This window comes from Pan troglodytes, chromosome 5 (assembly GCF_028858775.2).
Source record: "Pan troglodytes isolate AG18354 chromosome 5, NHGRI_mPanTro3-v2.0_pri, whole genome shotgun sequence".
In the NCBI taxonomy this organism is placed as follows: Eukaryota; Metazoa; Chordata; class Mammalia; order Primates; family Hominidae; genus Pan; species Pan troglodytes.
Window position 1 is genome coordinate 130416478 of NC_072403.2, and position 12485 is coordinate 130428962.

At 37.1% G+C, this 12485-nt stretch overlaps 2 protein-coding genes across 19 annotated transcripts in view; one reads left to right on the forward strand and one right to left on the reverse strand.

Moving 5' to 3' along the window:
• The window catches only part of CEP85L (centrosomal protein 85 like), a 245024-nt gene that overhangs the window by 53180 nt on the left and 179359 nt on the right, over positions 1 to 12485 (reverse strand). For all 18 annotated transcript variants that reach the window (XM_024357387.3, XM_024357393.3, XM_024357383.3 and 15 more), the window contains one exon: positions 5334 to 5452. In XM_024357387.3, coding sequence (XP_024213155.1) covers positions 5334 to 5452 — 119 coding nt within the window. The remainder of the gene's footprint in view (positions 1 to 5333; positions 5453 to 12485) is intronic.
• PLN (phospholamban) overlaps positions 1 to 12485 on the forward strand; it is a 54240-nt gene that overhangs the window by 11980 nt on the left and 29775 nt on the right. The window lies entirely within an intron of this gene.

The window sequence follows — 12485 nt, forward strand, 5'->3', positions numbered from 1 at the left end:
TCAGAACTTGTTATTGATCCATTCAGGGATTTGACTTCTTCCTGGTTTAGACCTGGGAGAGTGTACGTGTCCAGGAATTTATCCATTTCTTCTAGATTTTCTAGTTTATTTGCGTAAAGGTGTTTATAATATTCTCTGATAGTAGTTTGTAATTCTGTGGGATCAGTGGTGATATCCCCTTTATCATTTTTTATCACATCTATTTGATTCTTCTCTCTTTTCTTCTTTATTAGTCTGGATAGCAGTCTATCTATTTTGTTGATCTTTTCAAAAAACCACCTCCTGGATTCATTAATATTTTGAAGAGTTTTCCATGTCTCTATCTCCTTCAGTTCTGCTCTGATCTTAGTAATTTCTTGTCTTCTGCTAGCTTTTGAATTTGTTCGCTCTTGCCTCTCTAGTTCTTTTAGTTGCGATGTTAGAGTGTCAATTTTAGATCTTTCCTGCTTTCTCTTATGGGCATTTAGTGCCAGAAATTTCCCTCTAAACACTGCTCTAATGTGTCTCAGAGATTCCGGTACATTGTGTCTTTGTTCTCATTGGTTTCAAAGAACATCTTTATTTCTGCCTTAATTTCATTATTTACCCAGTAGTCATTCAGGAGCAGGTTGTTCAGTTTCCATGCAGTCGTGTGGTTTTGAGTGAGTTTCTGAATCCTGAGTTCTAATTTGATTGCACTGTGGTCCAAGAGACTAAATGCCTATACCAGAAAAGAAGAAAGCTCTCAAATTATCTCAGCCTCCACTTTAAGAAGTTAGGAAAAAAAAAAAAGGGCCAGGTGTGGTGGCTCATGCCTGTAATCCTAGCACTTTGGGAGGCCGAGGCAGGCAGATCACGAGGTAAGAAGTTCGAGACCAGCCTGGTCAACATGGTGAAACCCTGTCTCTACTAAAAATACAGAAATTAGCTGAGTGTGGTCGCGGGCTACTCGGGAGCTGAGGCAGAAGAACTGCATGAACCCGGGAGGCGGAGGTTGCAGTGAGCCAAGATCGCGCCACCGCACTCCAGTCTGGGTGACAGAGCAAAACTCTGTGTGTGTGTGTGTGTGTGTGTGTGTGTGTGTCGGGGGGGTTGTGAAACTCCGTGTGCGTGTGTGTGTGTGGCGGGGGGGTTGTGAAACTCCATCTCAAAAAAACAAGTTAGAAAAAGAAGAACAAATGAAACCCAAAGTAGAGTTTCCAAAGTATTTAAATAGCCCTATGTATATTACAGAAATTGGGTTTTTCGTTGACCTTTCAATACAGAAAGATCAGGAGGGTCAGGAGTCTTCACTGAAGAATTCTGCTGAAAGTTTAGGAAATAAAAAATACTAGTTGTACACAAGGTACCCCAAAAACCAGTGAATAATTCCCAACTCTATGAGGCCAGCATGACCAATATCTAAACCAGATAAATACATTACAAGAAAAGAAAAATACAGACCAATATCTCTTATAAATATAAATGTAAAAATTCTTAACAAATGGAATCCAAAGACAGATAAAAAGGAAAACACATCATAACCAAGCGGGTATATCCCAGGAATAACATGGTAGGTTTTACATCTGAAAATTCATCAGCTACCTAGAATAGAAGTAGTTTCCACAATCTAAAAAAGGCAACTACGAAAAACAGCTAACATCACACTTAATGGTGAAAGGCTGAAGACTTTCACCTAAAACAAACTAGGGACAAGAGAAGGAAAAGGATGTTTACCCTCACTGCTTCTATTCATCACTGTATTGGAGGCTCTGTTTACTTCAGTAGAAGGCAAGAAAAGGAAATAAAAAGACTCTATACTGAAAAAGTAAATCCACCTTTAATCACAGACAACATGATCATTTATGTAAACAATCCTATTGAATCTACAAAAAAATACCTACTTAAACTAATAAGTGAGATTAGATTGCAGGATACAAAACCAATTTTATTTCTATATATTTAAGAACGTTTTGAAAATATGTATTTTTTAATCGACATAATTGTCATATTTGTGGGGTATAATGTGATATTTAGATACATGTATATAATGTATAGTGATTAAATTAGAGCAATTAGCATATCCATCATCTCAACCTTTATCATTTCTTTGTGCTGTTAACATTCAAATTACTCTCTTCTAGCTATTTGAAAAAAATATAATTATTGTTTATTATAGTTACCCTACAGTGCAACAGAACACTAGAACTTCTATCTAGCTGCAACTTTCTATTCCTTAACCAACCTCTCTGTATTCGCTACTTCCCCCAGCCTTCCCGCCTCCAGTAACCACTATCCCAAACTCTACTTTTACGAGCTAAACTTTCAAAAAACTTCATTTTTGCTTAAGTGGTGAGACTCCTTCACCCAGTCAGTTAAGGAGATCGAAATGCAAAAGGTCAAGCACTACTCAATCACCTAAATGGTTATAGTGGCAAATGTTTTTCTGAATTGTTCCTGAAGTTAATCTACACTTTTTCTCATGAGATGGGCAGCATTTAGGAACAGTTTCTATAGCAGTTATTTTTCCCATTTTCTCTGCTTTAACCTAATAATCCAGTCTCCTCCTATGAAAGTTATACGCAGTGTGAAAAAAAAACACATTTTTTCTCATGTAATTTTGGATAATATATTTTCAGAAGTAACATACAACATATAATTTTTAGTTAAGTGATTTGAAAGGTATCGCTGACCACACCATATCCCAAAGTAAAAAGTTCGGCAGGTTTACTTTCAATTCCATCCAATTGGACACCAAATCCCATGAAGTCTGGCTCTGAAATAGCCTCTACATGTGCCATCAACATTTTAAAGGCCATTACTCTAATCTGCTTCTTCAAAAACAGAAATGTTATATATTTGATTCCAATTTAAGTACTATATATGTTATAGAAATTTGTATATACAAACATTTTTACTTTTAAATGACAGTTATGCTGCTTTAGAAACAAAAGCTGCTTAGTTTCTCTTCTGTTTTATACAATATCAAATGCACTGATTATCAAAAACTTTATAATAAACTCATAAAGAAACCAAAGATTATTTAAGATACTGGGTAGGTTATTTACTAAAATGCCTCCATTATTACCCTTCCTATATTACTAATGCCTCCTGTCAACGTGATTTTGCTGTTTCCACTGGCCAGAAGTGAAGTCCACTACTGGTCTAGTGACTAACAGAATATAATGGAAGTGATGTTGAGCCAGTTCTGAGTCTAAGCTTCAAGAGACTTCGTATGCTTCATTCTTTCTTAGAATCCCACCCAGCCACCACTCAAACAAACCCAGGCTAGCCTCCTGCAGGATGACAGAACATGTGGAGTAAGACAAGCCATCCTGCCGTGGCCCATCCTATGCCACCCAGCCCCCACCTGCTACCACAGACGCATAAATAAGCCTAGCTGAAGAATTAGCCAAATGAGCAACTTGAGTTATTTTGAATTATTCCTTAGTCTGCTTCTACAATATATAAAATTGAGAAATATATTTTTTATTATATTATGTCAATAATTTTCTGCATTTTCTATTAACTTATATCCAATGGAATGGTATTCAAAAAAAAATAACATCAACTGATTTCCATTGTTTGAGGGAGGGCAAATCCATGTAAGTAAAACTGAACTTTAGTCCATTTTTTAAAAGTATTAATTTCAGGCCGGGCATGGTGGCTCACACCTGTAATCCCAGCACTTGGGGAGGCCGAGACTGGTGGATCACCTGAGGTTGGGAGTTCGAGACCAGCCTGACCAACATAGAGAAACCCCGTCTCTACTAAAAATACAAAATTAGCTGGGCGTGACGGCACATGGCTGTAATCCCAGCTACTTGGGAGGCTGAGGCAGGAGAATCACTTGAACCCAGAAGGTGGAGGTTGTGGTGAGCCGAGATCATGCCATTGCGCTCCAGCCTGGGCAACAAGAGCGAATATTAATTTCAATTATATAAAATTGCACCTATATTAAATTATAGGTATTAAAAATACACATCCAACTGGGCCTGTACTTATTCGTATATAACATTCACTTGTACCAGAAACAACTAATATTTTTAAGTAGCTTTTTCCTAAAATCAATTAAAACTATCTTCCACAATCCTTCATTTATCAAGTATGGAAGTATCAGGTTTTAAGGCATATACTAATACCAGGCTCTTTTCAAAATGTTGGGAATAGGCTGGGCATGGTGACTCATGTTTGTAATCCTAGCACTTTGAGAGACCGAGGCAGGTGGATCACTTGAGGCCAGGAGTTCAAGACAATACTGGCCAACACGGCAAAACCCTGTCCCTACTAAAAAATACAAACTTTAGCCAGGTATGGTGGTGCACAGCTGTAATCCCAGCTACTCAGGAGGCTGACGCACAAGAATCACTTGAGCCTGGGAGGTGAAGGTTACAGTGAGCTGAGATGGCACCACTGCACTCCAGCCTGGGCGACAGACTGAGACTCCCAAAAAAAAAAAAAAAATTGGGGGAATATAGTGGAGAACAAGAAAATGCAGATGTCTGTGGTCTAGTTTATATTCCAGTAGATCTTCATTAACAATGCTAAATTTCTAAGCAAAATCTTGTGAAATTTCAACTATTAAATGCGTTTAAAGGTTGAAATTAGAATTTTAAGGCTAAAACACCTACTGCGTTATCCTATGCAAGCATATGAAAATAAGTAATTACGAGCACTGGTTAAGAAAAAAAGCCTCCTGGAATTGCTTCCCAATTATCATGATATACAACATATTTAATTATCCCAAAAGCATACATAAATGATGTAGAATATACGTTAAAGAAAATATAATGATGTAACATGAAGGTTTACTGCTCACAACACTCAGGAGACTGTCTATTAAGTATAAATAATTTTTTTTCAGAGCTTAGGTACTCAAACCCTTAAACATTTTAGAATGTCCCCCAAAACTGCCATAATTCTTAACTATAAGTCATTTCATTTTAAACATTCGTCATTTTTGTAGTTTCTGTGGCTTCAGACCTAGCATACATTAAAGGAAATGACTGCTTTAAATTAGCTTTCCAACTGGATAGTTCTCAAGGGTAAAACACGAAGACATTATCTTGTAGCTCTAATAGCTGATTAGCATTGCAGCTAACCCGCTACACGTACAGAAAAGACAGAATGGAGCTTCCAAATAATGAAATAATTCACTAAAATGAATAGGAGGGATGACAGAAATCAGACAGATAAACCATCAGTTCTAATAGTACTTCTTTAAAGGATTGGGATTGAGGAGGGGCAGAGATGTGACATCAATAAGTCTGTAAGGTTCTAGATCTTAAATTCTATGTAGTGGACATAAAGTTAATTGTTTCATTAATCTAAATTTCTGTAGGCCTGAAATATTTAATAATTTAAAATAGACTCACCGATCGATTACAATTTCTTTCTGCCTTAGAAGTCCTTCTTTTATTTTCAACATTGATTCCCACTTACTGAAATCCTGATAGCCAGGTGAATAACTTTGACGAGATGATCCAGTCAAAACCTGCACAAACATGTTTACACAATTAGTATACTAAAATATTTAAAGAAAATATTTATATACTATCATATTTTCCCAAAGATTTATATTAAAAAAAAAAGAACTCCCTCTTTGATTTTTTAATACTTTCGGAAATCACACTATGAATACAACATAACTTGGACAATTTCAAGGAAGTTCTAAAGGAAATGTATACATCTAATGAAGAATTAATGACAACAGAACGTTTATCCTGGCAAATTATAAAACTATATAAGATCTTGGCCAGGCGCGGTGGCTCACACCTGTAATCCCAGCACTTTGGGAGGCCGAGGTCAGGAGATCACCACCATCCTGGCTAATACGGTGAAACCCCATCTCTACTAAAAATACAAAAAATTAGCCAGGCGTGGTGGCAGGCACCTGTAGTCCCAGCTACTCGGGAGGCTGAGGCAGAAGAATGGCGTGAACCCGGGAGGCGGAGCTTGCAGTGAGCCGAGATCACGCCACTGCACTCTAGCCTGGGTGACAGAGCAAGACTCTGTCTAAACAAACAAACAAACAAACAAACAAACAAAACCATATAAGATCTTATTCCCATTACCTTGTGGAAGTGGAAGTGGAAGTTTTCTGGAAATGAGATTAATCATTAAGGGAGTAATACAATGTAGGAATGTGCCATGGCTTAACTAGACAAACATTAGCAGGAGATTTTCCACAAGAAAATAAAAGCAGTATCTGTAGTATTCAGACTTCAAGTTGACATGCATCACATCATCATTTACTTACATTAAAATTTCAAAATCACAAATACTTTCACTCAGTAGTGAGACAACCAAATGCCTAGGCAGGTAAAAAGGGGTCCTTGGAGAATCTCTGACCCACTCCACAAGTGTGCAGATGCTTCTGTGCAGATGAGGAAACCTGCCCAGGGCTCATGTGGGCATGCCCATAGCTGACTGGAGCCCAACATGCGCTCTGGGGGAAATGGGTGGAGCCACGGGGAATTCCTGCCTTATGCAGGGGAGGAGCCTGCTCTCTTCAGCTCACCTGGTGACCTGGAAATCAATCTGTGAGGTGGAGGACCTGTTAGCAGGGCTCTATCTTGCTTTGATGATTGTTTGTTTGTCTGTTTCTTTTTTCCTTTTCACCCAATAAATTCCTTTCCAATCACCCTTCAAGGTGTCTGCATGCCTAATCCTCCCTGGTCATGTGACAAGAACCCAATTTTTTTCTACAACAGTAGTAAGTATATCCATAGAAAATGGAAAATATAGAAAATATAACCATCTACTAAGTAGATAATTTGGATGAAATATATCACTTAGAAAAAATTGCTTAGAATGTAAGAAAGGTTTCAGATATTTAAATAAACCAACGGTAGAAACTAACATGGCAGATATCCTTATATTTCTTCCGTTGAAAAAGCAGCAAACATTTAAAAAATATTGGTGTTATAGGTTTGACTGTATTCCTTAAAAAGATAAGTTGAAGTCCTAACCTCTTGTAACTTCAGAAAGTGATCTTATTTGGAAATAGGGTCTTTGCAGATGAGTCAAGCTAAGATGAGCTCCTTAAGGTAAGGCCTAATTCAATGTTTGGTGTCCCTAAAGAAAGGGGAAATTTTGGACCTACGTACACAAGGAAGACTATGTGAAGAGACACAGAGACAATGCCATGTGAATATGAAAGTAGAGATTGGAATGACACATCTACAAGACAAGGAAAGCCAAAGACCAAAAGCTAGGAGAGAGGCATGGGACAAATTCTGCTTCACAGTCATCCAAAGGAACCAACTCTGCCAACACCTTGATTTCTAACTTTCAACTTCCAGAACTGTGAGACAATTTCTGGTGTTTAAGCTAGCTCATTTGTGATACTCTGTTATATCATCTCTAGGAACCTAGTATAACTGGTAAATCAAATAGGAACACAGTTCTTTGGCAAGCCAAAAGATGTTGTATAAACACCACAAAGCAACTTCAAGAGAATTCAAATGTGTAGTGATATTTTTATCCTTTACTTTCCAAAAATGCTATTAATAAGACCTTCAAAATAAACCAGTAATTGCATAACATCAACCAGTCACAGATTAACTCTTTGAGATGACTGTCAAGTAATATTAGGATGGGATGTTTCATGCAGGAGACAGGATAGGACGAACAGACTAAGGATAGAGATCAGTTGAAAAGAAGGCACATACTTTTGTCAGATGGGAAGATATTTCAAAAGTGACACATAGTGTTACAGGGGCAGGTTAGACATCTGCCTCTGAATTTCATTCTCTCCCTTGCCTAATATACAATAAGGGCTGATATTCAGCCAGTATGCATCAGTACAGATAATGTTAGCTGTTAGAATACTGAAGTAGTTTCACTGTGGTTGGTAACTAACTGCTGTTTACACCACTGTGCGGACTGTCTCTTTCACTGTCCAGGCCACTCTCCAGAATGCCCCATGATCCAACAAATAACACAGTTACTCCCCAGCACAAGAGACCTTCAGGACCCCGCTCCATCCATAAATAGGCATCCTTTCTGATTAGCTAGTTCTTGTACAAGTCAGTCCCGCAAAATCTTCCCAATTAAACACTACCTACAATCTTATTTATACTTAATTGGCAGAGCTAACATTCAAACCCAGGCAGCCCAACAAAGGAGCACCTGATCTTAAGGACCACATTGTTCCACTGCTTCTACTATTGAGACAGGTTTGCAGCAGAACTGGTTTCACAAGATACAGGTCACAAAGACCTGGCTTATAAAATAGGATGGGGTAAAAAAGCTGGCCAAAACTTGCCAAAACCAAGACAGCCATGAAAGCGACCTCTGGTCATCTTTACTTCTCATTACATGCTAATCATAATACATTAGAATACTAAAGTAAACTCCCACCAGTGCCATAACATAGTTTACAAAGGCCATGGCAAAATCCTTAAGTCACCCTATATGGTCTGAAAGGTGAAGGAGAATTCTGGGAATTCCTTGCCACTTTCCTGGAAAATTCATGAATAATCCACCTCTTGTTTAGCATATGATCAAGAAACAGCCATAAAAATAGCCAACCAGCAACCCTCAGGGCTGCTCTGCCTGTGGCGCAGCCACTGTTTCATTCCTTTACTTTCTTTTTTTTTTTTTTTTTTTTTTAATTGAGACGCAGTCTCACTCTTGTTGCCCAGGCTGGAGTGCGATGGCGCGATAGAGCTCACCGCAACCTCTGCCTCCTGGGTTCAAGCGATTCTCCTGCCTCGGCCTCCTGAGTAGCTGGCTGTAGTACCATGCCCAGCTAATTTTGTATTTTTAGTAGAGACGGGGGTTTCTCCATGTTGGTCAGGCTGGTCTTAAACTCCCAACTTCAGGTGATCTGCCCGATTCGGCTTCCCAAAGTGCTGGGATTACAGGCATGAGCCACCGCGTCCGGCTCTACTTTCTTAACAAACTTGCTTTCCCTGTACTGTCGGCTCGCTGTTTTCCTTCCCGCACAAAGCCAAGAACCCATGTGGCCTCCCAGGCTGAACCCCAGTCTTGGGGTTTTCCCTGTGGCACTATGGCCTAATTAGGTGTTCCAAATTTCATCATAAGGACTAGAAAACTGTTTTGAAAGTAACTGTTCTCAGACTGTGAGAAAAAATTTAACACTATAAACAATATTATTAACAGAAACTCTCTACTTAATGAAACTCTGCATTACCTACTGATTATCAATTTAATGGGTAAGTCATTCGATAAAATCTCTTTTGTCAAACTGTGGCTCAAACAGGAAATTTATTAAAGCTAGTAAAAGCTAAACAAAAGAGCATTATCACTAATTCCAAAACTCAAAGTAGGATTTGGAAATGCTTAAAATGATGTGGTTAATTATTAAATCTGCTATAATTTATAATACTAATATTTCATTTACTTGGGAGATTAAAAATAAATATCTATTTTTATTTACCTACTGAGTTATACATTATTTAAATCCTAATAACAGTTGACATGTACTTTAAGTATTGGTTTTTGTATATTATATTATTTTGTATATTATTAGCATGCCTAACAAAAATCTTCTAGGCTAGATTAAGGATTTATGGTCTCCTCTTCCAAAGATCTAAAATAGGTAGATTCTCTATTTCCAATGACCACACACCAGCAGTCATCCACACCATATTATTTGAAGCTATGTTTCACCTTATACATCTTGTGCCTATTTCAGTAAGACAAGTACCTAGGCAACAGATGATGATCTTCTCAAGAAGACATTAACACTACTTTACTCTTCACAAGTCATCTGCTAAAAAAAATTTCCCATGGCTGACAATTACCTTAAGAAAGTGGCTTTTCTTTTCTTTTTCTTTCTTTTTTTTTTTTAACGTTTCTTGGCATCAAGAAAAAGATTAAACAGAAGGAACAACTAGGCATAAAGAGAAACAGCAACTGACAACACTATTTGCTTTCATAGCACTTTGAACCATTGGCAGGATGGACTGCTAAAGTACTTGCCAAATACTTCCATAAATATACACAAAACAAAATACGAGAATGTATTATTCTGTGTTGTAACTCCCTTGATCTAAACCCTTTAGAAATAAACAAAAATTGAGAGCTCTGAAACTGGGAAAACAGGAATAAAGAAAAAGGATTCCTTTCCCTGTAATTAAGATACAATATATTTAAAATTTACCAAACCAGCAGCAGTCTTCCTTATGATAGTCTTCCTTACTAAACTTAAACACTGATTCATAAAATAGTTAAAAGAGAGAACAAAACCTGACATCCTACCAAACGCTGTAGGTTGACTTAAAAGTAATTTTTTAAATCCATGTGTATCTACCTACCTCTAAACATGACAGTTACGGAGACATTTTACCTTCTAAGGAGAATGGCTTTTATAATGAAGCCAGCATCTATACTACATTAAATGAAGTTATAGAATGGAATTTGAAGTACCTAGCAAAATTCAAGAATAAAAAAATCATATTGTGAAGTCTCAAACAGCAAGGCAACTATACCTTTATGATTTTGCATTCTCTATAAACAACTGATACACTACTAAAGGCATACAGAAAAGGAACAACTAATGAAAATGTATTTTCATTATAATTGACAGTCTAGGTTCCAGTCTTGACAGAGCTAAAAGAAAATCTGATAGAAATAACACAGAATCATTTTGCACTAAATGTGGAAATAAATCAGGTATCTACCCCGGAACCATTTATCTTTTGAAAGTCCTAAACAAAGGTGGAATAGTGGTAAGGGAATTAGATGTGTTCAAATTAATTCTTCCTCACATTTCCACATTACAATCTTACAGAGAAGTTATTCAAAAACTGTCAATTTAATGTGTCTGCAAATGTTAAAGGTTTTCTGCCTTTATTTATAAGACAAAATTATCTTCTCTTACACATTTGATGAGTGTTTTTATATGTATCACATAGGCTAACAACTTATAAAATCTTACTAGTATCAGCCAGGCATGGTGGCTCATGCCTGTAATCCCAGCACTTTGGGAGGCCGAGGTGGGTGGATCACAAGGTCAGGAGATCGAGACCATCCTGGCTAACACTGTGAAACCCCATCTCTACTAAAAATACAAAAAAATTAGCTGTGCATGGTGGTGGGCATCTGTAGTCCCAGCTACTCGGGAGGCTAAGGCAGGAGAATGGCGTGAACCTGGGAGGCGGACCTTGCAGTGAGCCGAGATCGCACCACTGCACTACAGCCTGGGCGACAGAGCGAGACTCTGTCTCAAAAAAAAAAAAAAAAAAAAAAAATTCTTACTAGTATCAATTATCTATTAAGTTTCAAGTATTATGCCCAAAAGCAGTGAGGAGAAAAAGCCCTTTCCCTCTGACTATGATGCCATAGCAACTTTGAGTATACATAAATATCTACTTTTAAAGTTCTAGATAGCACTGTCTTAGCTTTAGTACATTAATATATGATTGTGGAAAAGGAGGAAAGCCAAGCGCAATTGCCTTAAAACCTTCAGACTAAAAGTTATTGAAAATGAAGCACAATATAAATGTTAATGTTTTCTTTTGTTTTATTATAGATCAGGAGCTACTGTGGCTTGCAAACTATGTTCTTGCACAATACTGGCTAACATGAAAAAATAGATGCAGAGTGACAGTATCACTCTTGGATGTAATAAAATCCAGGCCAAAAAAAATCATTAAATAAAAATAAAGTTTTATAAAACTTTATAAGGTAAAAGATAAAAGTTACCACGAAGATAAAATAATCACAAATGTTTACACATTTAATAGTATATCTCACATGAGAAAAAACTATTAAGAATAAATGGAGACATAAACCCACAATCATATTGCCAACTTTAGCACACCTCTAAGAAAGACATCATGTAAAGTGGGGATCCAGTTCACTCTGTTTTTTCACAGCCTGCAAACTAAAACCGGAATTAATATTTTCAAATGGTTGAAAAAAATCAAAAGAAAAATATTTTGTGCAACGAACTAGGCATTGAAGGAACATACTTAAAAATAATAAGAGCCATGTATGAAAAAAAAAAAAAAAACACAGCCAAGATCATACTGAATGGGCAAAAGCTGGAAGCATTCCCCTTGAAATCCAGAGTAAGACAAGGATGCTCTCTCACACCACTCCTATTCAACATATTACTGGAAGTCCTAGCCAGAGCAATCAGGCAAGAGAAAGAAATAAAAGGCATACAAATAGGAAGAGAGAAGTCAAACTATTTCTATTTGCAGACTATATGATTCTATACCTAGAAAACCCCATAGTTTCTCTCCAAAAGTTATTTGATCTGATAAACTTCAGCAAAGTCTCAGAATACAAAATCAATGAACAAAAATCAGTAGCATTCATATATGCCAACAACTTCCAATTCAAGAACACAGTCCCATTGACAATAGCCACAAAAAAGAATAAAATACCTAAGAATACAACTAACTAGGGAGGTGAAAGAGCTCTACAACAAGAATTACAAAACACTGCTGAAAGAAATGAGATGATTCCAAAAAAAAAAAAAAAAAGGAAAAACAACCCATGCTCTGGATAAGAAAAATCAATATTGTTAAAATGTTCATACTGCCAAA